Raw genomic sequence first — 27,900 nt, 5'->3', positions numbered from 1 at the left:
TCTTTTTTTTTATATATATCTTTTTTTTATTTCATTCTCAATTCTCGATTGGTTTTTCATAAGATCTTCATATACATTTATAGTTCGCCTTTTTTTTGCATTTTCGCTTTCATTGTATGTCCATATACTGATTAGGTATCTTGGTTCCAAGATTGGCATGGAACCCCCAACTTTATTTTGTATATTCTAGATCATAGCAGGAACCGATGGTGCTTCGCAATAAGCATCATTGATTTCTCCCTTTTCTTTTCTTTTCTTTTTTTCTTTTCTTTTTTCTTTCTTTCCTTTTCTTTTTCCTTTTCGGCATCAGTTTAGGTTCTCATCTCTCTTTCCTTCTGTATGACGAGGCATCCAAGAATGTGCTTAAGGCATATGCGTCAACAGAGTACCCCATACTGGGATTGAAAGATGACTCAAAAATTTCTTTTGTTGTATTTATCTATGGATTCAGCCCTCGTTTGATACACAACTGATAGTTTTTTTTTTTTTTTGACTCTTGTTTTTCATATAACTATTATCATTTATTTGGACAGTATTGCCATTACGACTTGCCATGTTCTGATCCTCTTTGCATTTATGTTGATCACTCATTTCATTTTGCAGGTTCATTTGATGGGTTATTCCTGTATCTCAGTATGATTATTTCAGTTCATTCATGTTCTCCCCTTTTGATTTAGCATGTTCCTTTCATTTTAATATTCTCTGTATTTTAAATTCGTGGCATTATCAGATTTCCTAGCTCTTTCATTCACCTCTAGCATTTCATGCCATTGTTTTCAATAGTTTCATTTCAGAGTACCCATCAACTTGCCTGTTACGGCAGCACATGCTAACATTTAACCACAGTCTTTTACAAATATTTATATCAATCCTCTGTTATGTGATAATTTGATCGGCAGCATCATCATCCCATTTGTGGAAGTTTACCCATCTTTTCGATTATAATCAGGGTCAGGACATGATTTGCATATCAGCAGTTTCATAGTTAAAAAGAAAAATACACAGGGTAGCGTCTCTAGTGGTTTTATGGATCGGAGACCTTGACAAATAGGTAATCTCACGGTTGAAAGGAGTCACGAGGGATGTGTGGCGCATCACCTTGGTAGGACAGTCCTTATAAGCAACCAATTCAATCAGATGTTTGCACTCCTTCAGCCATATTTCTGTTTGAGAGTCTGCGTCATAGTTCATTTTCTTTTTCTATCATGCTTGAGTCTAAAATCTCAGAAATACCAGTTGCAAGAATATCATAGCAATGACCAGACCATGGGAAAATTTGAATCCCAATTATCTATAGGGCAACAAAGCCTCTCAAACCATTCTTGAGCCTATGTCAAGAAGTCTGTTAATGAAGGTCTCCTCAGCTACAATGCTGAAGCATTTCAAAACAAAGATATGTTCAGATAAAACACTACCTTCTACTGAATCTAAAAAAAAAAATGTATGAACAGCCTACACTAGTAATCAAATGTTAGGTCTTCTCCCTGGCTCATCCATCTTGCCATGTTTTCGCTTTCGTTATGCACACACGCACCCCATTCCCTGTGGCTTGAGGAAAGCATGATGGTTCAAATAAAAAAAAGGAAGAAAAAGAGAAAATCTGGATACAGGGAAGCAACCAGTGCTGCCCCTTTACCAATTAGTACTGCTGGCGTAGATATGCCAGCAGCCTTATCTGGGCAATGTTGTATCCTCAGGAGCTTCGACTCCCATGGTTGGAAGTAAAAAAAAAAAAAAAGGAGAGAATGTATGCTTATATATATATATATATATATATGTATATAAGATCAGCTTGTTATATTTTTTTTTTTCCTTTCAATTCACTAAGAGTGCATTACAGGGACGACATTTCAAAATCCCATTCGTGGAGAATGCTCAGCTCACAACTTTCCATGGCTATACAGGTCACTCAGGTTGACATGGGTCTGGGATTATCAGTCTGGCCCCAAAAAAAAAAATATTCTGTCTATATGAGTGGACTATGCGTCTTCTCATTTCTTTTCTTTTTACAGTTCACATCTTATGAGATTTTCTTTTAGTTAATCCTCTTTTACAGGTACAGCATTACAGTACATTTTCCATGCACTTCCTCACATTTTTTTTTCTTTTCTTTCAGGAGTGCTCAACTTTTTTTTGGAGTCCGATTACCTGTTACAGTGAAACCCAAGTAAACTTGGCTTGCTAGATTTCATCTCATTGTTGTATGCTCCACCATCATGGCTTTTCTTTTCCATTTAGGATCCTTCCTTCAGTTGTCTGGATTTACTAAGTGCGTTACTACAGCAGAAATGCTCAAGATCTGTCTTTGTGATAACCAGTCATAACTTCCTTAATGCATTAAAAGCTGGATTGTTATAAATAAATGAGATATCCCCATGCTGTGGCCTGGGTTTTGAAAATATAGACTATACAGTAAGTCCACCAATATGCAACATACCTACCAGCCAAATCCAGTTTAAGCAGTGATTGTGGAATATCACCTGCTGGGAATCTCATGGTTGAGCTCTCTATGAAGAGGGTCTGAAGGCAAGAAGGATGGGTTGCTTCAAAAACAAGAAGATCCGATAAGTAGGTCGTTGGGTCTCTTACTGGCGCCAAGAAAATCAAATGTTATATAGATAGGCCCAAACTCCAAATTCTGCACTTTCTCTCAATCTTTTCTTTAGAATGATAACTCGCTTCATAAGGTATGGCATGCTCTCAAGATCGTGTGAATACTTTCCTGTTTTTGGCCTTCTATTTCACCACCTTCGCAACCCAGCACCTTTGTTGACAACAATTTTTTTTTTTTTTAAAACATCTACATTTATTTTCATTGCATCAGCATCTGTGTTCTCAATACCTCAGATTCCTTCATGACCCCTGTTCCTGGCCCTAACACCCACAGTCCCTACTTTTGGGTATTTTCACCCACTCATGTGCTTTTCCATTTATATTACTACTATCACAACCCCACTTATTCCACCTGTGTAATTTATCCCCACAGCATCATCCTGAGTACACTTACCTGCTGCATACACGTGAGCAGCATATCATTTTGCTGCCACCTCCATAGTGAAGCCCTTTTTTTTTTTTTTAGCTACCAACACCACTCCACTTGCCAGTGCACAGCAGCATCACTGTTTCCACCATGTCACCACCATTCACCGCATGGCTGTCACCATAGCATCTCCCTTTTCTTTATCCAACACCTGCACCCTATTTCCAGCATACAAGAATCATATTGGTTGTATTTTTGTTATCTTTCATTTTGATTCTTTAGCACCTTCTCTTCATAACATTTTATCTTTTTGTCATATAGCATTAGGGGTCATAATATCCTACCACTACTATGCTTACAGTATGTCATCTTCATCATTTGAAGCCTATTTAACATAGGCCATGCAACCCTTTCCCTCACTGTTACAGTGCTGCTTGCTGTAGCATTGAAGGCATTCTGTCAACGGCATTTTACTTCCATCTTCACTGTCGTACCATGTAGCAGCAGAACCCTTACCAGCTGTGATGTTCACAGTAATGCTCACAAGAATATCTATGGAAAATTTGCTGTTTGCACAGCAGCCCCTCCTATATAGCCGCACTATTGCACATCACTGCTGGCAGTTGCATTCACTTTGCTACTGCACATTCATATCTTCCACTATATCACCCATCTTTGCATTTACTTACCTACCACTTCATCTTATTTCACTACCTACTGCACTAAGCTGTCCTTATTTTAGCTATGTACATGACCTACATTTTCCATGCTTAGTTTAGATATAATATCCGTTCTTTAACTAGCATAGGTGTTATTCCCAGCTAAATGCATTCTTTAGATACAAAAACCCTTTTCCTGCTCCATATAGGCAATATAGGATATATTATGCACATTCACTCTAAACATCTATATACTCATTCAGTATAACCATATGCATGCTGATTCCAATATGATGCTTCTTCTTACATGTTCGCTTTTCTATTTGCCTTCTACTAACTTACATTTTGCAGGAGATATATGAAAAAAAAAAGGGGGCTATCTTTCTTCTTGAATTAAGATTTCAATTTCCAGTTAATGATGCAATAAGCTAGACCTTAATGAGAAACTCTACATTTCCTGTTTAGATAGAATGAATGAGCATTGTAAATATCATGAATTGCTTGTTTTCATGCATTTTTGCCTTTATTTATCAAATTCTCACAAATGGCAACACGAATGACACGTGCACCATTTCGTAAGAGGTAATTGATCCTAAGTTGATGATCCACATCACTGGCCATAGTCAGGATGTGGACAAAACTTAGTATTTTTATCTTTTACAAAATAACACTGGATCCACACCGAATCCGTTTTCAAAATTCATCATATTTTCTCCTTTTATTAGAATTTAACTTAAAATTAACTCAAAATATATACCAATGGCCATAGTCAGGGTATATTGGGGGTTAATTTCGTTTTAAATTCTATAAAAGCACCAAAAAGGTATTTTATTCCTCATTTGAATTTAGATATGACTATTATATAATACATTCAATGGCCATAGTCAGGAGTGTATTATATTATTAATCTTATTTAAATTCATTTGAAGAATGAAATTTGACTTTCAAATCCAATTTTAACTTATTCAAATTCATTCATCATTCAGGATAGAATTGCATCAATATTTTCAAAATTTCCTTTCAAAAATCCAAGTGATCTCAAATATCTTTCTTCAAGTCTATAGTTTAATTCATTCTTCTATCATATTTCAAAGATTTAAATTCCAAGTTCAAAGTCCAATTTGACTTTGAAATTTCAAAATTCAATCTTTATATTCTTGATTCATTCCAAGTTCAAGCTCCAAATTCAAAGTCCAATTTGACTTTGAAATTCATTTATAATTCAAATTCTCAAAACAATTTTGAAATTCCAATTCAATTCAAAAAAATTCAAAGTTCCATTTAAACTTTGAAATTCTGGACTCAAAATCAAAATCAAAATTCAAAAACCACAGTTTAAGATTGATTCTCAAAAGCTTGACCTTTCTCAAATTTTAAATACAATCTGGGTTTTCAAAACCCAGATCCATAATTTAAGAGTCCCAATTGGACCTTCAAAAGCCCAAATCCAAAGTTAAATCTCAAACTTGGATCCAGCTTTCCAAGTACGAATCCAACTTCCCCTTTGGATCTTAGACCTCAGATCCGCATTTCATCTTGGATTCCAAATTTTGGATCAAATCCATTCTAGGATCCAAAACCCAATCCTACATTGGATCTCAGACTTCAGATCCAATTCCATTTTAAGATCCAGAACCCAATTCTACCTTGGATCTCAGATTCAGATCCAAATTCCAATTCTTAGGATCCAGAATCCAATTCTACCTTGGATCTCAGATTCAGATCCGGACTCCAATTCTTAGGATCCAAAATCCAATTCTACTTTGGATCTCATATTCAGATCCAAATTACAACTCTTAGGATCCAGAATCCAATTCAACTTTGGATCTCAGACTTCAGATTCAAATACATTCTAGGATCCAGAACCCAATTCACTTTTGGATCTTAGATCCAAATCCGTTTTATGATCCAGAATCCAATTTTACTTTGGATCTCAGACTTCAGATCCATTTCCATCTTAGGATCCAGAGTCCAACCCTATCTTGGATCTCAGATTTCAGATCCGAATATCATCTTGGATTCCAAATCTTGAATCCAGTTCGATCCAAAATTCCAAATCCCAAATTCCACTTTAATTTCAATCCTCAAAACCAATTCCATTTCATTCCAGGTTTCAAATCAAGTTCCCATCCTAAATTCAAATTTTAAACTTTGAATTCTATTCAGAATCCAGATCTTGGATTCGGATTTCATCTTGAAAATTCAACTTTTAAATCAATTACACTTCTCAATTTTTCCCAATTCTATCTTTCCTACTGATTCAATTCCGTTTTCATTTCTATTTCTGACTCAAAGTCTATTTATGACTTAGAAAATTTCTTTCTTCTTCTTTTATCTCAAAAACTTCAAAAACCATCTCTTTCCAGATCCAGATTTATCTTCCCAAGCTCTTGATTATTCTAAAAACTTAGAACTTTAATCTTAAGTTCTAAGTTAGGAATCATTTCTTCACTTTATCAATTTCACTTGGAAATTCTTCAAAATGTTTTTCAAAAAGAGCATACATCTTTGCATTTACACAAGCATGATTCTTTGTGCATCTAGACTTAGGATAAACACTTAAATAATTTCTTAACAAAGCGAAAAGGCATTAATTCGACCCTTGGTTCGATTACCCCTGGTAAAGGCGCCAGGAACGGTCGAACCTCGTACCGACGAGCGGATCCCGTCTTACAGTTTTTTCCGCAAATATTTCAAAAACGGAGGCGAGTTATTTCAAAATATTTTCAAAAATTAAGGTCAAGTGAAACCCGCAAAAGAGTTCCTCTTCTCTTCTCTTCTTTCTTTTCTCTTCTTTCTTTATTTCTGTCTTTTTATCTTTCTCCCTTCAAAAATGAGGAAAATAAGAGGTTGGAAAGGAAAAGAGAAGGAAGAGAGAGAATATTACGAGAGGAAAAATTTTGCGATGATCACAGGTTTGGCGACCGAGATGGGACCCGTCTTCGTCCGGTCGAATCTATGCCTTTTCTTTTGCTTTGACATTATCTAAGTCTTTATTCTTCAAATGTCAGCTTCATGTAAACCTTAGGAAGCCTAGATTCTGTCCTAAGCTGACATCATTGCATATAGGATTTAAGTATGGTTTGGTAGGACCATATTGAGGAGATTATTCCATGCTCACATTAGACTTAGGTCTGAAATACAACTCTCCTCAATTCTAGGGATTGAATGCAAAACAATGAATGCAAGTGTATGCTTCTCTTCATTTTAATCTATCTCTTTAGGACTTGCATTAGAGCCATCTGATTTCTTGCATGTTGAACATATTTTGAAAACCTCCTTACCTATATTGTCCCGGTCTTCACGTTGCTGGGCTGTCTCACTGAACCATAGTTAGGGAGAGAGCCTCACAACTGGACCACTTATTTGGGTTCGCGCCCCCCTACCACGTACCTAAGGGCCATAGTCCGAGATATATCGGTAGGTGCTCAAGGATGTTGGGAAACCATTACCTTAGAACCGGAGGAATATTTCTATGCCACGTACTTCGAGCTTCAGCTTGAGTATATCGGCGTATCTTGATTGGAATCAGATGATTTTTGAACCCTAGAGTTAGGATTAAGGTCCTACAAGCCATTTTAAAATATTGCATTTAGAGTCAGCCTCAAGGGATTGCTGTTTGTGCATCCTTGTTTGTATATCAATGATTGTATGATATTTTATATCCCTTATATTTTCCAAAACCCTGGGTATATATTATTTAAAATTTCCTCTTTTAAAACCTAGGTGTATTTCCCTTTTCTTCTCTTAATTTCTTCTAAATTCTTTTTGATCTTGCCTGCAATTCTTCAAAATTTTCCTTTTCTATATTCTATCCATTTACAATAAAACATCTTTTGTCAGGATATGTCCTTTTCAAAATTTATCTTTATTCATATTTTTACGTGTCTATCTTTTTTCAGAAAAACAGTGCGGTTGTCGCAAATTTTGGTGACAACCCGATCCCTCGTAATGGGATGTTTTCATTTTCAGATTATAATTTCCTCCTTTATTAAAATTTCTTCCTAGATCTTTTCTAAAAGACCCATTTATAATCCACAGAGAGCATCAACACTATCAGTTGAGTCGGGCAAAACTCAGAGATCACGCTGCTCTAACATCCCAGTTACAAGCAGAGAGAGTAAGGAATGGATTCTCAAAAATCTGTCAAAAAGGGAGTTCAAGACAGCAAGAGTGAGATTGATTATGCGATATATCAGTTATTCAAAAAGATGATACTGGAGATATTATCAAAGCAAGCTGAAGCCAGTTGCGGAAAAGCTCCCACAGAAGGAAAGGCGCTCGTCACCTTCCCCATGAATAAACACGGCAATATCAGTGCAGGAAATTCCAAAGCCAATAGGGGCAGCAATCAAGGGAACCAGGGCAGCGACTTGAGAGAGCATAAAAGCCAGATTGGGAAATATTGTGAAAATCGCGATAGACCTCTCCAATGCAGTCCTCAGCAAAAGGGCAAGAAGCAAGAAGAGCCAAAGCGCAAGGATTGGAGCAAAGATTGAGATTTCACTCCTTTAGATGAACCGCTTGACAAAATCCTCGAATACATGTTGTCCAGTAGATTACTCAGGCTCCCAAAAGCTGCCAGCCCTTCCACAATCATGGAAAAATATATAGACCAATTCTGTGGGTACCACCGAGCAATAGGGCATAACACTGAGCATTGCTTCATCTTCAAGAATATAGTTCAAGACTGCCTTGATAAGAATCTCTTTATCAAAATCGAAGAAGAAAGGCGTCCAGATCTCCTAAACATGCAAGATCAGTCCAGCTACCAGGTAGAGGTCAGCACTCGGCAGAGGTCAAACAAGCCGAAGAAAGCAAAGCATGAAGGTTGGGGTCATGATCGTCAGTTTACCCCTCTAGGTCAGCCGATCGAAGAAGTTCTCAAATACTTGCTTGAAAAAGGCATGATCAAACTCCCAAGAAAGATTGATCCTCCTGTCATCATGGGAAAATGGAAAGATTGCTTCTGCAAGTTTCATCGAGCAAGGGGGCATGGTCACGGATAAAGAGTTGTTTCGTCCTCCAAAACCTTGTGCAAGACTACATTGATAAAGAGCTCCTGGTGCCAGAGGAAGGAGAAGAGCAGCCTGCAGTTTCAACTGGACCTTTTCCAGACCAATCAGAGAATTGAGAATACCAAGAGTTTTTCGCTTTCATCCCTTTCTGTCAGTCGCTTTGTAGGGGCAAGTCAGCCCAGTCTTTGTGGCTCTTTTTAGTTAAAATACTTATAAATATTCAGTTTTGTTATCAACTTTTGCTTATCAATGAAATGTCGATTTTCTTTATATCTTTGATATTCAATACTTTCTTCTTTTTCGCTATATTGGGGCATTAAATTTCTTTTTCAAAAATTCGAGACAATCCTGACATCATTCATAAGAAAAATGATATTACCTATGAGGGTCTTTCAAAAACCATGAAAATCTTAGTTCAAATATTTTATTACAACCTTTTTCAAAGATCAACCCTTGTGTTAATCATATTTTTCTACAAATTGATTTTGAATCATTGCATTTCAAAGATCAACCCTTGTGTTGATCATATTGATTTCGAATTATTTTATTTCAAAGATCGATCTTTGTGTTGATCATATTTTCTAAAAATTTGGTTTTCAAATCATTACATTCAAAGATCAATCCCTGGTGTTGATAATATTTTCCAAAAAAAAAAAATGTTGACTTCAAATCATTACATTCAAAGATCAATCCCTGGTGTTGATCATATTTTCCAAAAAAATTGACCAAATCATTTCATTCAAAGATCAATCCCTTGTGTTGGTCTCATTTTCCAGAAATTTGATTTTACTTCATTAAAGGATCAATCCCTTGTGTTGATCTCATTTTCCAAAAATTTGATTTCATTTCAAAGATCAATCCCTTGTGTTGATCATATTTTCTAAAAATTGATTTCAAATCATTACAATCAAGTATCAACCCTCGTGTTGATCATATTTTCTACAAATTGATTTTCAAATCATTGCTTCAAAAAAAAAAAAAGTTAACCCTCATGATGATCTCTCATGAATGATCCCCCTTTCAAAGATTAGCTCTCGTGGTTAATCCTTCTTTCCAAAAAAATGATTTTCCCATCTTCTTCTCTCATTTTAAAAATCCCACATGCAGGCAAGATCAAACTCTTTTTCTCGATTTTTATCAACCTTTTGTTTATCCATCGTTATCAGTCTTATCAATTTTTTATTTATATTAATTATTCATCCATTTTTCTTCTTGATTCTTATTTCAAAAATTACCCTTTCAGGTTAAGGGACAAACCTGATGCCTCTTTTCCATGAGGAATTTCTTTTTCCTTCTTTTCTTTCTTTCTCCCCTCCGTCAGGTTAAGGGATAAACCTAAAACCTCATCCTACGAGGTTCTTCTTTCTTCAGGAGAAGGGATAGTCCTGAATGTCTTTCTCTTTTAAAGCTTCGTTAATCTCCGTTAAATCTTTTTCTTCATCCAAATTTTATCAATCTTATTTCTTAATTAAATTTTAATTCTTCCAATTCTTTATCAAAGCTTTTTTTTATCAACTGTTGCCTAAATTTTATTCCTTTCCCATTCAGGATAAGGGATAATCCTGAAACCCCCCATATGATCAACAATGCTACCTGTGAGAATTCTTTCCATAAAATTTCCTTGATTCTTCTCTTCTGTCAAATCTTTCAACAATTTCTATCTCTTCTCGTCAGTTCCTTCTCAGATTTTATTTTCTCCCCAGTTAAGATAAAGGGGCAATCAGATCATATGCAAATAAATTCAGTCCTCTAAATAGTCATTCTCATTCTCAGGTCCGGTCCTCGCACTGGCAAGATTTCAAAACTCAATCTTTTGATTAAAAACTTTCTGTCAAAAACCCGAGTTCTCACTTGGGCTTTTTCCCTCTATTCTTTCATTTGAAGTTCCGAGTTCCGACTCGGACTTCCTTTTGAATCCAATCCTCGCATTGGAAAACAATCACTTCTTTATAAATTCGAGTTTTTCAAAACTCGGGTTTCTCTTCATCTTTTATCCGAGTTCTAGCTCGGGTTTTTTATTTTCGTTTGAAGTTCCGAGTTCCGACTCGGACTTTCTTCTGAATCCAATCCTCGCATTGGAAACAATCATTTCTTTATAAATTCGAGTTTTTCAAAACTCGAGTTTCTCTTTATCTTTTATCCGAGTTCCAGCTCGGGTTTTTCATTCATTATTTTCGTTTGAAGTTCCGAGTTCCGACTCAGACTTCCTTCTGAATCCAATCCTCGCATTGGAAAACAATCATTTCTTTAGAAATTCAAGTTTTTCAAAACTCGGGTGTCTCTTTATCTTTTATCCGAGTACCAGCTCGGGTTTTTCATTTATTATTTTCGTTTGAAGTTCCGAGTTCCGACTCAGACTTCCTTATGAATCCAATCCTCGCATTGGAAAACAATCATTTCTTTAGAAATTCAAGTTTTTCAAAACTCGGGTTTCTCTTCATCTTTTATCTGAGTTCTAGCTCGGGTTTTTTTTTTATTTTATTTTCGTTTGAAGTTCGGAGTTCCGACTCAGACTTCCTTCTGAATCCAATCCTCGCATTGGAAAACAATCATTTCTTTAGAAATTCAAGTTTTTCAAAACTCGGGTGTCTCTTTATCTTTTATTTTCTGAAGATTCGAGCCCCAACTCGGATTCTCTCCAACTGCCAGGCGGGAACTTCTTCCAAATTCCAGCCTTCCGGCTAATCCATTTCAAAAATTCAGGTTTATTCTCTTTAAAATTTCCTCTTTCCCCTTCAGGTTAAGGGATAAACCTGATGCCTCCTGATAACGAGGTATTTTCTTTTCTTCCTTCTCAGTTCAGGATAAAAAGATAAATCCTGAAAACAGACCACTTCAAAGGATCCAACAATCGTTGGTCATATATTTCCAAAAGATCCAACAATCGTTGGTCATGTATTCCTAAAAGATCCAACACTCGTTGGTCATATATTTCCAAAAGATCCAACAATCGTTGGTCATGTATTCCTAAAGGATCCAACACTCGTTGGTCACGTATTTTCAAAAAAATCCAGCTCCCGCTGGTCGTGTATTCCAAAAGATCAAACCCTTAGGGTGCGACTCCTCAATTCTATCATTTCAAGGTCTTCAATCTCACAATTCTATCAGTTTCCCAACCTCTGGTTGTAATATCCTCAAAGTCTTATCATTTTCTTAACCCTCGGGTTATAATCTCCCAAATTCAATCACTTTCAAACCATCAGATTAAATCCTTCATTTTCAAAATCCAGTATTTTTCACTGGTCGGGATTTGAAATCCAGTTTTCATAACTGGTAGGGATTTCAAATCCAGTTTTTATAACAGGTCGGGATTTGAAATCCAGTTGTCACAACTGGTCGGGATTTGAAATCCAGTTTTTATAACTGGTCGGGATTTGAAATCCAGTTGTCACAACTGGTCGGGATTTGAAATCCAGTATTTTTCATTGGTCGGGATTTGAAATCCAGTTTTCATAACTGGTCGGGATTTGAAATCCAGTATTTTTCACTGATTGGGATTAGAAATCCAGTTTTCATAACTGGTCGGGATTTGAAATCCAGTTTTTATAACTGGTCGGGATTTGAAATCCAGTTGTCACAACTGGTCGGGATTTGAAATCCAGTATTTTTCACTAGTCGGGATTTAAAATCCAGTGTTTTCACTGGTCGGGATTATCAAAAATCCAGTTTCTCATAAACTGGTCGGGATTTCCAAAACCTAATATATTTCATCAGTCCAATTTTCTAAAGTCTGATTTCTTGCACCATTTCTTTAAATTACAGCTAAGTGTCTCATCAAAATCTATATTGAGTGATTATTTCACAAGAAATTCATGAAAACTTTGCCAATTTGCTAAAAGCATTTGTTGATTCTAAACATTTTTATTACACAAAAAGAATTTCCTTAGATTACCTCTTGTATTTCCTTCCAAGAAGATGAGACTCTTTGCGAAAAAGAGGTAAAATTCAAATCTTTTTCTGTTGATCAACCAAAAGGATGTAAGAAATGTCCTCGATATGATCAATGAAAGAAATCTTCAATGATGTTGAAAAGCCAGAAGCAAATTGATATTGATCGTAGCTATGGCGCATGTTTTAAAAATGACTTTCTGGCAATCAGGTAGTGGAAATATCTTGAGCTATAAAAAGAATCCACTCAACCCATATCTTCTCATTTTCGTTTAAAAAAGTTGCAATCAAATATCTGCAAAAGGGATCTCTCAATTGTCGTCAAGATGAAGGCGAATTAAGCGAGTAGACCACCGGGGCCAAAGAAGATTTGAAACATCTCCAAGATGACGGAGTTTTGTGACGGATCCTTCCAAGGAAAGTTCAGATCACCGTCGGGATGAAGGCGAGTGTGATGAACCTACCGACAAACCCTAAAAGATATTTGATTTCTGCTATCATCTAAAGACCTTTTGAGCCAGTGAGATCAATAGAATCCCTGAGATAAAAGAAGGATCAGAACATCTCCAAGATGAAGGAGTTTGTGACGTCCGCTTCCCTGAAAAAGAGAGAAAAGTCAGGACCCATCCAAATGAAGGATGATGAGAAAAATCGAGAAAGCCCAATGACTCAAAAAGAGTGCAAAAAGATTATTGTGGGAAAACACCCAGATATCAAACTGCCAAAGTTGCTAGAAGTCATCTTTTCTCATGCAAAATTCTTTTATCAATATCTCTTCATTTCCTGCTTTTATGAAATTAAGAATATTTCTTCTTTTCTCATATCAAGGAAATGGATAGCTTCCTTGAAGGAAATCATCAGTGCTAAAATTTTGAATTTGACTCTTAGAACTGAGGAGTTAACCTCATTGGAGGAAATATTCTAGGTAAAAGAGGAAATATCTTTGCACATACGTGCACATTTTTCAAATAATTGAATCAACTATAATTTTATCTTATTGGCAAAAATTTTCAGCTATTCCAAGAATGAAATAAACATTCAATATTCATTCTGATGCAACCTAGCGTTGTTTATATCTTCCAGAAGAGTTGCCTCATTCAGTTGAAGTATCTTTTCCTGTCCCATCACGGTTTTCTCATTAACGAATTCTGTATGGATGACCCACTCAGGATAAGGGGCAAACATGAACCATTTGCGAAAGATCATTAATTTCAAAAGCTATTTCAGTCTCAGCAATGAGACGCCCAATTTCTTCCCCTTTTTAAGCTTTAGGGACTCTATATTTCCTCCTTTCGCGAAAACCCCTCTCGGATTTGTTCGTCCAAATTCCGAAGGTCCGATTATGGTTTTCTCCATTTTGAGAGACCTGTATGGTAGATTTTCCCCCACTCAGGATAAGGGTCAAACCTGAACCCCCTACGAGAGGTCATAGATTTCAACAGCTATTTCAGTCTCAACAATGAGACGCCCAATTTCTTCCCCTTTTCGAAGCTTTAGGGAACCCCATATTTTCCCCCTCTCGTAAAACCCCTTTCGGATTTGTTCGTCCAAGTTCTAAAGGTCCCATTATGGTTTCTCCATTTGAGAAATCCGTATGGTAGATTTCCTATCCAGATTAAGAGTTAACCCGGAACCTCGCTTCGCGAGGTATCTTCCTTACAGGTTTGGGTAAAACCTGAGTCACATTCCAATGAGATAACTCGTTTTGACGAGATGTTTTCTTCCAGTCCCATCATGGCTCTTCCCATCAAGGAACCCATGCTTTGTATATCCATCCAGGATAAGGATTCCACTTGAGCTTCAATTCACGAGGCATTTCTCAAAATGTCCCATCAAGGTACTCATGTATTCCTTTCCTCATTTACAAATTCATTTTTTGATATATCTTCGTCCCATCCAGGTTAAGGGCTAAACTTGAATCAGTCCAAAAAGAGTATCTTGTCCCACCCATGAGGCTTGATCAAAATTTTTATTTCACCATTTCGGAATTCTCATCCAAAATCCCATCACGATTTCCTCATTTTCTACTCAAACATATTACTTTCAAGGATTTCGGTTCCCCAAAACCATTCAGGATAAGGTTTAAAACCTCAGAAGCCACCTTTTCAAAAATAATTCTTCCACACCCAGTTCAGATCTGCTGACTGGGGCATTTTTCAAAAATTTGGAGTGTTTTCTTTGCCACTAAACTCGGCTTTCAACCGGCTTAGTAGCAAAGAGGGGCATCTATGAACACCCCAAATTTTTCAAAATTTTGTAAATATTCTCCTTTTCCATTGGGCCCCCACTTTCTGAGTAAATTGAGTCAATTTCAAATCTAAATTCCAGTTTATTTTTCAAATTTTAAAAAAATTAAATCTATTTTATATATCTGACTCAATTCCGGATCTGGATCCAGTCCAGAATCCAAATCCGAGCCTCGTTATCCAATCTTTTAAAACCAAAATTACAAAAATACCAAAAATAGTTTTTGAATGGCTCGAACAGTCCGTCCATCATCCGTTTGGATTCACAGCTTTATATTTCTTGATTCAAGATTCAAAAACTTGAAATATTTCCTCGAGTTTCGAATCAAAACCCTTTTTTTTGAAGGATTTTTCAAAGAATAGCTTTAAAAAAAAAACTCTCAGAAAACCTTTCCTTTTATAAATATTTCCAGACTTTTGCAAAACTAAATTAAAGTCATTTAGCTTTCTGAGTTTTTATGTCAAAAATACAAAATTATATATATATAATATAAAAAAAAATGATGATGATAGAAAACTCCCGTTTTTTTGAAAAACCTTTCTTTAGCTAAAGTCACGTTTAAAAAAAAAAATTTAAGAAAGCAAAACCGTTATTTAAATTCTTTGAAAAAGATTGGGCCTCCCGTGAAAAATCTTAACGGCCATCTGTTGCGGGAAACACCACAGGAGAGAAGGCGATGGCTCCTCTACCCTTCGATCCTCTTGATCCCTCTTCACCCGTTCATCCCTAAACTACCTTCTCGATCCTTCGGATGCCTATAAAAGAGAGCATCGAGAAGGGGTCAGGCATCCATCTTCTTTAAGCTACACCCATTGTATCCACTCTCCTCTGGCATCCATTTTCCTTGCGAATACCGATCGATCACCAAGTTTTTTTTGCAAAAATCCACAAGAGTCCATGATCATCGCACTCTCTGCCAGGAGGCGATTACGATCCCATCAACTTCATCGGTTCATCAAATTCCCCTGCAGAATCCGTCATCTTCAACCTTACCCAGCGGCAACTCATAGAAGCTACCGCCTCTGCCCTCTGGATAAGAAGCCCCAGCACGGTAAATCCCCCCTTCTTCTTTCTGAACTCCTAATTACTTTTGCATTTCCCTCTTCTTCATTCTGTTATTTATTTTCTTTTCCAAGCATCCATGAGGATATTGATTTGCATATAGCAAATCAAACCACCCCTGATGCAACAGTAAATGGAATCCTCGATTCCAACAGATTACCCTTTCTTTCTTTTTTTCATCTTTTTTTTTTATATATATCTTTTTTTTATTTCATTCTCAATTCTCGATTGGTTTTTCATAAGATCTTCATATACATTTATAGTTCGCCTTTTTTTTGCATTTTCGCTTTCATTGTATGTCCATATACGGATTAGGTATCTTGGTTCCAAGATTGACATGGAACCCCCAACTTTATTTTGTATATTCTCGATCATAGCAGGAACCGATGGTGCTTCGCAATAAGCATCATCGATTTCTCCCTTTTCTTTTCTTTTTTTCTTTTTTTTTTTCTTTCTTTCCTTTTCTTTTTCCTTTTCGGCATCAGTTTAGGTTCTCATCTCTCTTTCCTTCTGTATGACGAGGCATCCAAGAATGTGCTTAAGGCATATGCGTCAACAGAGTACCCCATACTGGGATTGAAAGATGACTCAAAAATTTCTTTTGTTGTATTTATCTATGGATTCAGCCCTCGTTTGATACACAACTGATAGTTTTTTTTTTTTTTTTACTCTTGTTTTTCATATAACTATTATCATTTATTTGGACAGTATTGCCATTACGACTTGCCATGTTCTGATCCTCTTTGCATTTATGTTGATCACTCATTTCATTTTGCAGGTTCATTTGATGGGTTATTCCTGTATCTCAGTATGATTATTTCAGTTCATTCATGTTCTCCCCTTTTGATTTAGCTTGTTCCTTTCATTTTAATATTCTTTGTATTTTAAATTTGTGGCATTATCAGATTTCCTAGCTCTTTCATTCACCTCTAGCAACCCAACACCTTTGTTGACAACAATTTTTTTTTTTTTAAAACATCTACATTTATTTTCATTGCATCAGCATCTGTGTTCTCAATACCTCAGATTCCTTCATGACCCCTGTTCCTGGCCCTAACACCCACAGTCCCTACTTTTGGGTATTTTCACTCACTCATGTGCTTTTCCATTTATATTACTACTATCACAACCCCACTTATTCCACCTGTGTAATTTATCCCCACAGCATCATCCTGAGTACACTTACCTGCTGCATACACGTGAGCAGCATATCATTTTGCTGCCACCTCCATAGTGAAGCCCTTTTTTTTTTTTTTAGCTACCAACACCACTCCACTTGCCAGTGCACAGCAGCATCACTGTTTCCACCATGTCACCACCATTCACCGCATGGCTGTCACCATAGCATCTCCCTTTTCTTTATCCAACACCTGCACCCTATTTCCAGCATACAGGAATCATATTGGTTGTATTTTTGTTATCTTTCATTTTGATTCTTTAGCACCTTCTCTTCATAACATTTTATCTTTTTGTCATATAGCATTAGGGGTCATAATATCCTACCACTACTATGCTTACAATATGTCATCTTCATCATTTGAAGCCTATTAAACATAGGCCATGCCAACCCTTTCCCTCACTGTTACAGTGCTGCTTGCTGTAGCATTGAAGGCATTCTGTCAACGGCATTTTACTTCCATCTTCACTGTCGTACCATGTAGCAGCAGAACCCTTACCAACTGTGATGTTCACAGTAATGCTCACAAGAATATCTATGGAAAATTTGTTGTTTGCACAGCAGCCCCTCCTATATAGCCGCACTATTGCACATCACTGCTGCCAGTTGCATTCACTTTGCTACTGCACATTCATATCTTCCACTATATCACCCATCTTTGCATTTACTTACCTACCACTTCATCTTATTTCACTACCTACTGCACTAAGCTGTCCTTATTTTAGCTATGTACATGACCTACATTTTCCATGCTTAGTTTAGATATAATATCCGTTCTTTAACTAGCATAGGTGTTATTCTCAGCTAAATGCATTCTTTAGATACAAAAACCCTTTTCCTGCTCCATATAGGCAATATAGGATATATTATGCACATTCACTCTAAACATCTATATACTCATTCAGTATAACCATATGCATGCTGATTCCAATATGATGCTTCTTCTTACATGTTCGCTTTTCTATTTGCCTTCTACTAACTTACATTTTGCAGGAGATATATGAAAAAAAAAAGGGGGCTATCTTTCTTCTTGAATTAAGATTTTAATTTCCAGTTAATGATGCAATAAGCTAGACCTTAATGAGAAACTCTACATTTCCTGTTTAGATAGAATGAATGAGCATTGTAAATATCATGAATTGCTTGTTTTCATGCATTTTTGCCTTTATTTATCAAATTCTCACAAATGGCAACACGAATGACACGTGCACCATTTCGTAAGAGGTAATTGATCCTAAGTTGATGATCCACATCACTGGCCATAGTCAGGATGTGGACAAAACTTAGTATTTTTATCTTTTACAAAATAACACTGGATCCACACCGAATCCGTTTTCAAAATTCATCATATTTTCTCCTTTTATTAGAATTTAACTTAAAATTAACTCAAAATATATACCAATGGCCATAGTCAGGGTATATTGGGGGTTAATTTCGTTTTAAATTCTATAAAAGCACCAAAAAGGTATTTTATTCCTCATTTGAATTTAGATATGACTATTATATAATACATTCAATGGCCATAGTCAGGAGTGTATTATATTATTAATCTTATTTAAATTCATTTGAAGAATGAAATTTGACTTTCAAATCCAATTTTAACTTATTCAAATTCATTCATCATTCAGGATAGAATTGCATCAATATTTTCAAAATTTCCTTTCAAAAATCCAAGTGATCTCAAATATCTTTCTTCAAGTCTATAGTTTAATTCATTCTTCTATCATATTTCAAAGATTTAAATTCCAAGTTCAAAGTCCAATTTGACTTTGAAATTTCAAAATTCAATCTTTATATTCTTGATTCATTCCAAGTTCAAGCTCCAAATTCAAAGTCCAATTTGACTTTGAAATTCATTTATAATTCAAATTCTCAAAACAATTTTGAAATTCCAATTCAATTCAAAAAAATTCAAAGTTCCATTTAAACTTTGAAATTCTGGACTCAAAATCAAAATCAAAATTCAAAAACCACAGTTTAAGATTGATTCTCAAAAGCTTGACCTTTCTCAAATTTTAAATACAATCTGGGTTTTCAAAACCCAGATCCATAATTTAAGAGTCCCAATTGGACCTTCAAAAGCCCAAATCCAAAGTTAAATCTCAAACTTGGATCCAGCTTTCCAAGTACGAATCCAACTTCCCCTTTGGATCTTAGACCTCAGATCCGCATTTCATCTTGGATTCCAAATTTTGGATCAAATCCATTCTAGGATCCAAAACCCAATCCTACATTGGATCTCAGACTTCAGATCCAATTCCATTTTAAGATCCAGAACCCAATTCTACCTTGGATCTCAGATTCAGATCCAAATTCCAATTCTTAGGATCCAGAATCCAATTCTACCTTGGATCTCAGATTCAGATCCGGACTCCAATTCTTAGGATCCAAAATCCAATTCTACTTTGGATCTCATATTCAGATCCAAATTACAACTCTTAGGATCCAGAATCCAATTCAACTTTGGATCTCAGACTTCAGATCCAAATACATTCTAGGATCCAGAACGCAATTCACTTTTGGATCTTAGATCCAAATCCGTTTTATGATCGAGAATCCAATTTTACTTTGGATCTCAGACTTCAGATCTATTTCCATCTTAGGATCCAGAGTCCAACCCTATCTTGGATCTCAGATTTCAGATCCGAATATCATCTTGGATTCCAAATCTTGAATCCAGTTCCATCCAAAATTCCAAATCCCAAATTCCACTTTAATTTCAATCCTCAAAACCAATTCCATTTCATTCCAGGTTTCAAATCAAGTTCCCATCCTAAATTCAAATTTTAAACTTTGAATTCTATTCAGAATCCAGATCTTGGATTCGGATTTCATCTTGAAAATTCAACTTTTAAATCAATTACATTTCTCAATTTTTCCCAATTCTATCTTTCCTACTGATTCAATTTCGTTTTCATTTCTATTTCTGACTCAAAGTCCATTTATGACTTAGAAAATTTCTTTCTTCTTCTTTTATCTCAAAAACTTCAAAAACCATCTCTTTCCAGATCCAGATTTATCTTCCCAAGCTCTTGATTATTCTAAAAACTTAGAACTTTAATCTTAAGTTCTAAGTTAGGAATCATTTCTTCACTTTATCAATTTCACTTGGAAATTCTTCAAAATGTTTTTCAAAAAGAGCATACATCTTTGCATTTACACAAGCATGATTCTTTGTGCATCTAGACTTAGGATAAACACTTAGATAATTTCTTAACAAAGCGAAAAGGCATTAATTCGACCCTTGGTTCGATTACCCCTGGTAAAGGCGCCAGGAACGGTCGAACCTCGTACCGACGAGCGGATCCCGTCTTCCAGATTTTCCCGCAAATATTTCAAAAATGGAGGCGAGTTATTTCAAAATATTTTCAAAAATTAAGGTCAAGTGAAACCCGCAAAAGAGTTCATCTTCTCTTCTCTTCTTTCTTTTCTCTTCTTTCTTTCTTTCTGTCTTTTTATCTTTCTCCCTTCAAAAAGGAGGAAAATAAGAGGTTGGAAAGGAAGAGAGAGAATATTACGAGAGGAAAAATTTTGCGATGATCACATGTGGCTGGCGTTAGTAGTAGAGAAGCGTGCACAAAAAGATGAGTAAGAGGAAGTTCTTCGAGATGAGGTAGAGCTAGAGACTCTTTTAGGAGTTTTTTCCCTCCTAGGACTGCCCTAAGGAAAACCCAACATTCGTACTGCTATAACTCCTCAACATTTAGTCGAGCGGGTGAATGTCGCGGTTGGGAGATGGTTTTATGATGTTTGTATTCCTTTGAATGCGGCAAATTCATTTTATTTTCAGGTCGTGGCAGATACCATAACGAGTATTGGGCTTGGATACAAGATGATTTCATATCATGCTTTGAGAGTAAAGTATTTAGATGAGATGAGGCAGTCATGAAGAGATATTAGGTATAGCATCATGGCAGATGAGTGGATAGACAGAAAGTTGAGGACTTTGATAAATTTTCTTGTCTATTGCCCCAAAGAAACCATGTTTTTTAAATTAATTGATTTGCCTGATACGCCCAAGACAGCAGATGTATTGCTGAGGGTTTTTAAACAGATTGTGGAAGAGATTCAACCTCAAAACATTGTACAGTTCATTATTGATAATATAACGAAATATAGGGTAGCAGGTAAAGAATTATGGGTAATTATTTTGGACCTCGTGTGCTACTCATTGCATAGACCTCAAGCTTGAGAACATTGACAACATGGATAAGATAACGACATATAGTTGAATGCTACCAAGAAATTACAAAACTTTTTTATAATCATGCATGGGTTTTGAACTTAATGAGGAAGTATACTAATGATGTTGGTTGATTCGTAGCACAGCTACTACATTTGCTACAAATTTTTTTACAGTGCATAGTCTTTTAAAGAATATAAGTACACTTAAAAAAATGGTTTATTCAGATGAGTGGAATTCATATCCCCATTCCTAAAGAAAACAATGAGAAAGTGAATTTTGGGATTCATATGTTAAGTTGTTGAGAATAAGTATACATTTGAAAAATGTGCTTTGATTGGTTGACAGCGAAGACCGACCAGCTATGGGTTATCTATATGAGGCCATGGATAAGGCAAAAGAGGTCATTATATATAATTTAAATGAAAACAAAAAATTGTATTTGTCTATATGGAACATCATTGACCATAAGTGGATTGGGCAACTTCATCAACCTCTTCATGTTGCAGCGTATTATTTAAAACATGCATTTAGATACTCTACATTTAAATAATATAAGTACACTTAAAAAAATGGTTTATTCAGATGAGTGGAATGTATATCCCCATTCCTAAAGAAGGCAATGAGAAAGTGAATTTTGGGATTCATATGTTAAGTTGTTGAGAATAAGTATACATTTGGAAAAGGTGCTTCGATTGGTTGACAGCGAAGACCGACCAGCTATGGGTTATCTCTATGAGGCCATGGATAAGGCAAAAGAGGTCATTACATATAATTTAAATGAAAACAAAAAATTGTATTTGCATATATGGAACATCATTGACCATAAGTGGATTGGGCAGCTTCATCAACCTCTTCATGTTGCAACGTATTATTTAAATCATGCATTTAGATACTCTACATTTAAGATGGATAGGAAAGTTAAAAAGGGTCGCTTGGATTCAATTGAAAGGTTGAAGCGTTGATTATGGAATTCAAGATCGGATTCATAAGGAAATGAAATATTACGATAATACATGGTATGATATAGGTAGACCTGCAATAATATGAAATCGTACCATGATGCACCCAGGTAATTTATTTATCTAGTTCAATTTTGATTAAATATTGTTATTTAGTTATGATGTTTTGTATGGTTGTATGATTTGTATCAGTTATTGTCTTCTTGATTTCTCGTTTTCTTGTTTTTTTCAGACATGTGGTGGACTAGGTTTGAAAGTAATGTTCCAAACCTAAGAGCTTTTGTTATTCGCATCCTAAGTCAAACATGCAGTGCAAATGGATGCAAAAGAAATTGAAGTGTCTTTGAACAAATTCATATAAAGCGAAGAAACATATTAGAGCACAAAGGGATCAATGACCTCGTGTACATTCGCTAAAACCTACGACTGAGGCAAAGGTAATTTTAAAATTATAAAGTTTATTTATCATATTCATGTGTTACTTAATACTTTTTTATACATACAAAACTCAACTAATTTTAAATTTTCATGTTATCTTTCTAGGCGAATACAAAAATTGTCATCAAGGAGGTACAAAGAACATTTTGATCCCATCATTTTAGAAAACTTTGATGCATTGGATAAATGGGCTCAAGAAGCAGACCTTCCTGAATGAAAAAGGCATTCAACGGATATACGTGAGGGAAGCTCAAGATGTACATGACGAAGACCCCACGTATATTGGAGATAATTTGAATGTCGGAGGAGAAGAATAAGAAGATGAAGAACAAGAATAATATAATGATGATAATGATTATTGATGGTATACTTCCTAAAAAACTTGGTTATGTATTGTAATTTATAACTGTTAAGTATTCATAAACTTGGTTTTTTTTGCTTTTTGATGAATCTTGTGGCATGTTCTTAATAGAAGATATTATTATTTTGCATTGTTCTTATGAGATTTGATGATTGATGATGTGTTATGTAACTCATAGAGACATAAATGCTTCACATGTGATTTTATGGTTGCATTTTTTTTTGCATTTCATCATTTTTTATGATTTTTTTTATTTTTTGCTATTTTTTATGGTTTTTTATATTTTTTAGGGTTTTTTCAAAATTTATGACTTTTTAAGATACGGTATGATAAGTATCTTATTTTGAGCCCGAACGATACAGGTTATGATACATACAACATTGGTTTTTACCAGTTACAGGATTACTAATTTCCATCTAAAATATTAGAAGATAGAACTACCAATGCACGACACATCATATAATCAAATGAAATAAAATAACAAACATCTAAAATTATTTTTCTAGAAACTCTTACAAGCAGTCATTTAAGGTGAACATGTGATATAGTACTGAAAATGTCTATTCTAGTAGTATGCATTAAATAAAATTGGAATAGTAATAGTTACATCAAGCAACTTCAGTATACTGAAGTATCAATTGACAATCTAGATGGAAAACCATTTAGTAAAAATTTATCTTAACCTTGAATAAATCAACAACAAAGTAAATAAAGTAGCTAAAAGTAGGATATTTTAAACTAAAAAGAATGTCACCCATGCAAAAATCAAAGAGCAATATCGATTTGTGAAACAGAAAAGGGAGAAAAAAGATGGTGCGATATAGATCATCTCAAAATCAACAGAAAATAACAATGAGAACCAGACGTTTAACCAATCAGGAAGGACTCATGCTCGTCAGATCTGACAGCATTGCAAATCTACTACCCAAGGTGATGTAGGGGCAATGAGAAACGGAGCGAGAGAGGAGGAAGAAGGCAACTTAGACTACGAAAGTAGATCTGCCGCCATAATTGGTGACGGCGACACCCATATTGGAGGGAGCCGGGAGAGCCACCAGGAACCTTGAGGAACACAGTTGACTCCTCCATCACAAACACGCTGTCAAGGCCCCCTCTATCACAAACACGCTATCAAGGCTCCTCCATCACAAATACGCTATCAAATCCGCCCTCCATCGCAGACACGCTATCAAGCCCCGCCCCCCATCGCAGACACGCTATCAAGCCCCACCCCCCATCACAGACACGCTATCAGACCCCCATCCCATCCCATCCCCTCCATCACAAACACGGCATCAAATCCCCCTCAGTCACAAACACGGAGAAAAAACAAACAAGGGTATGAGAGAGAGAGTAGCCCATCAAACCCCCTTACATCACAAACACCAATTCAAAAAACAGAATATATATATAATGGGGACTAGCCACTTGCCGCCGGTAGAGGTGAAATTCGTGCAGCCCCAACCGCACCTCCACCACCAGGAACGGATGAGGATGATTCCTCCTCTGTCATCCTCGTGAACACAACGCCACCAAACCTTAATCTTCTTTTTTATATAGTCTCTTGAACCGGTGAGTATACGACTCGTTTGTGTATATCTCGGTTCAAGTGTTCAACCAACACGAGTGAAACGATCCACGTGGAATCGGGTCGTCTCACCTCTAAATTGCTAATAAAGTAAATATTGAAACATTAATATTATTTAATTAAAGTTTAAAAAAAAGTTAAAATATTTAACAATATATCCATTATAACATTAATAATACTTAAAATAGTTAATACAAGCGAATAGCAATATAATTCAAAATGACATTGATGGACTTTTATTTATCAATATTAATAGGTTTAATTTTTAATACCTTATTAGTAATTTAATTTAATAGGTCGAGACATACATCCAAAGAAGCATACAAGTTTATATTTACCATTTTTTTAATTTATTGCATGTTTAGAATTTCCGTGTTACAACATGTATGATATACTAATCTTTATTGTGATTTTGCATAATATAATAAAGTTTATTCTATGTTGGTATATAACATAAGTATCAAACCAATATCACAATATCTTCAAACTGGAGTTGTCATATTTCAATATTATTGTGTTATTAATGCAAAATTTTATATTTTGTATAATTTATATTTATCAATGTTTGTATATTTTTATAGATTTTGTCACATGTTTTTGTAATTTAAATGTATTTGTTTTTTTAAGAAAATAATACTTTTTAAATTTATCCATAAAATATCTTCTGTTGAGAAAATCCTTAGAATACGGTTTGAATCGTGATTTGAGAAAAGCACAATATTCTCAAAATATCACCTATTAAGGAAATGTCATGGTTTGATATCAATGTGAATATTTATATTGTTATACAATTATTGTGTTTTTGGTTTCTTTAATATTTATGTATTTTCTTACATGTGTTTGAAATTTAAATATGTTTGCCATTTTTCAAGAAAAAACATTACTTTTTAATTTATTCAAAGGTTTTCCTTTGTTATAACAGGATTTTGTGATTGTGACTGTGTCGATACATGTGAAAAGCACCATATTTTCAAAATATAACTTGTTTTTTTTATTATTATTATGTTACTAGTGAAAATATTTTTATACATATTTATATTTCTAAGAAATTTATATATTTTTTCACAACTCAAATATTTGTGTGATTTAAATGCAGTTGATATTCTTCTTGCGGAAAACATAACTTTGCTAAATTAAGTGGTGGGTAGTAATTTTAGATTTGCTACTTTGCATGGTTTTCAAAGTTTCATATTTTATATAATTAGTATGGTCCAACTTTTCATATTTTGCCACGTATATTTGCAATTTAAATATAGTTGGATTTTCATGAAAATAATACTTCTAAATTTATTCATAAATTTTCCATTTGTTGAGAATATCCAAAGAATAAGATTTGATTTGTGACTTTACAAAAGCATAGTATTCTCAAAATACCACCAATTAGGAAAATGTCTTGTGTTGAGTTTTTATATCTATATTAATGTGAATATTTATATTGTTATATAATTATTCTATTTTATTTTTTCAAAAAATGTATGCATTTTCTTACATGTTTTTTAAATTTAAATATGTTTGCTATTTTTAATAGAAAGGCAACACTTTTTAACGTATTACAAGGTTTTCCTTTGCTAGAGCAGGATTTTGTGATTGTGACCAGGTAGGTCCATGTAAAAAGTACCATATTTTTAAAATATAACATGTCTTTTTAAATATTATGTTACTAATGCAGATATTTATATCTTTTTTTACAATTCCTATAATTTTCTATGTTTTCTCACAATGACTAAATTTTTGTAGTGATTTAAATGTATTTGATATCTTTTTAGAAAAACACAACTATGTTAAATTAAGTAGTGGTTAGAAACTTAGCTTTGTAGTTTTGTAAGGTTTTTATTGCAACACATTTATTGATTTGATGTTATTAACAATTAGGATGCAACCTTCTCCCTTACTCCATGTTTGGTTGTGTTTTTGAAAAGTAAAAGTACTCTTCAAAATTGTTTTACTTTCAAAATCTCATGAGATTTCAAACTCAGTAGACCTCATGAGAAAGTGAATCTCACACAAATAAAATTCACTTTATGAAATTTACTTTTGGAGTTTGTTGTCAACTCGCTTTTTATGAGATTTGTTTTTAGGGTTTTGTGCCAAAAAAAATCATGTTTGGTTGCTTACGAGGTACTTTACAAATGAGATTCACTTCCTAAATCTCATGTAATTCGAAATCACATGAAATGCAACCAAACCTACCCTTAATGTTGGGTTTCTAGACAACGCAACCTCCTTTTCATACCTGGTTTTTATTATTTTCGAATGTTTATTTTGCAAGCTTCACTACTCCATCGATCATGGTGGTGTGGTGATTTTAAATTTCCCCGATCTCCATATGTCATTTTGTGTTTTATTTTAATGATACCATGTTCGTTTGTAAGGGGCAACAATGGTTGGTAACCGCCTTAAAAAATATCTTGTATAAGTTTGATGTTTTAGCAAGGATGAAAATTAAAGTAGACAAATCTAGTTTGATTCCCTTCAATTTATCCCACCATGAAGCTTCTCGTCTCAATTTCATCGTTAACTATATTGGGCTTCCATTGTTTACATGCCAACATTTGGTGGCTTATTCAAGATTGGACCGAACAATCAAACTGTATTACATTCAACGTTAGTTTTGATTGAATAAGAAGATGTGTTCCTTGTGTCTAACTTTTGTTTTTTATGTTGTGTAGACAACTTTAACACGTATGGATAATGGGTCGGATAACTTTGTTTTGGATTATATGACTTGATCGGGCAAACTATGTGAGTGTTTTAACATGTTCATTATAGATTCAACTTCAGAAACTATAAAATATTTAAATTTGGAAAATTTGAGAAAAAATAATAATTAATATTTTCAATATATAAATGTTTAATTGGTGTCCTATTGAATATAATTTTGAAAGTTTATAAAAAGGTTGTGGGTTCTCGATCCAAGTATGAAAAAATTATTTAGATTTTGGGTAATTTGAGAAAAAATGAGAATTTATATTGTTTTATATACACATGCAAAAAACATAAATATATCATAAAACCATATAATTCAAGAAAATAAATCATATTTAAACCAAAGAAAAAATCAAAGCCCAATTCAAAGAAAAAAAACCTTAATCAATTATTGTAATGCCCCAAATTTTTAAACCAAAAATTACATTTTTTTTTAAACCCCTTTACACAATTTTTAAGAAACACAGCGAAAACTATTTTTAAATACAGTTCAAGTCGTGGGCGGGTTACAGATACAACACACGCACAAGTTAGACTATAACAACTGAATCAAATCATAATTTGCATTAAAATAAATCAAATATCAGTCTCAAACATTATCAATGTTCACGGGACTTAGCAAAATAAATAA

At 34.7% G+C, this 27,900-nt stretch overlaps 1 protein-coding gene across 2 annotated transcripts in view; it reads right to left on the bottom strand.

Moving 5' to 3' along the window:
• LOC149838293 (ubiquitin fusion degradation protein 1 B-like) overlaps positions 1 to 24,509 on the bottom strand; it is a 61,572-nt gene extending 37,063 nt beyond the window's left edge. The window contains exon 1 of one of the 2 annotated variants that reach the window (XM_090006502.1): positions 24,408 to 24,509. In XM_090006502.1, the coding sequence (XP_089862628.1) occupies positions 24,408 to 24,488 (81 nt within the window). In that variant the 5' untranslated portion in view covers positions 24,489 to 24,509. Of the gene's footprint in view, positions 1 to 23,955; positions 23,972 to 24,407 lie in introns of those variants that run through there. The other variant, XM_090006503.1, reaches the window with a different exon arrangement.
• Between the last annotated feature and the right edge of the window lie 3,391 nt (positions 24,510 to 27,900).

This window comes from Nuphar pumila, chromosome 5 (assembly GCF_984573655.1).
Source record: "Nuphar pumila chromosome 5, dmNupPumi1.hap1.1, whole genome shotgun sequence".
NCBI classification, from domain to species: Eukaryota; Viridiplantae; Streptophyta; class Magnoliopsida; order Nymphaeales; family Nymphaeaceae; genus Nuphar; species Nuphar pumila.
Note: the sequence above shows the minus strand (reverse complement) of the source record. Positions and strands in the feature narration are given on the sequence as shown.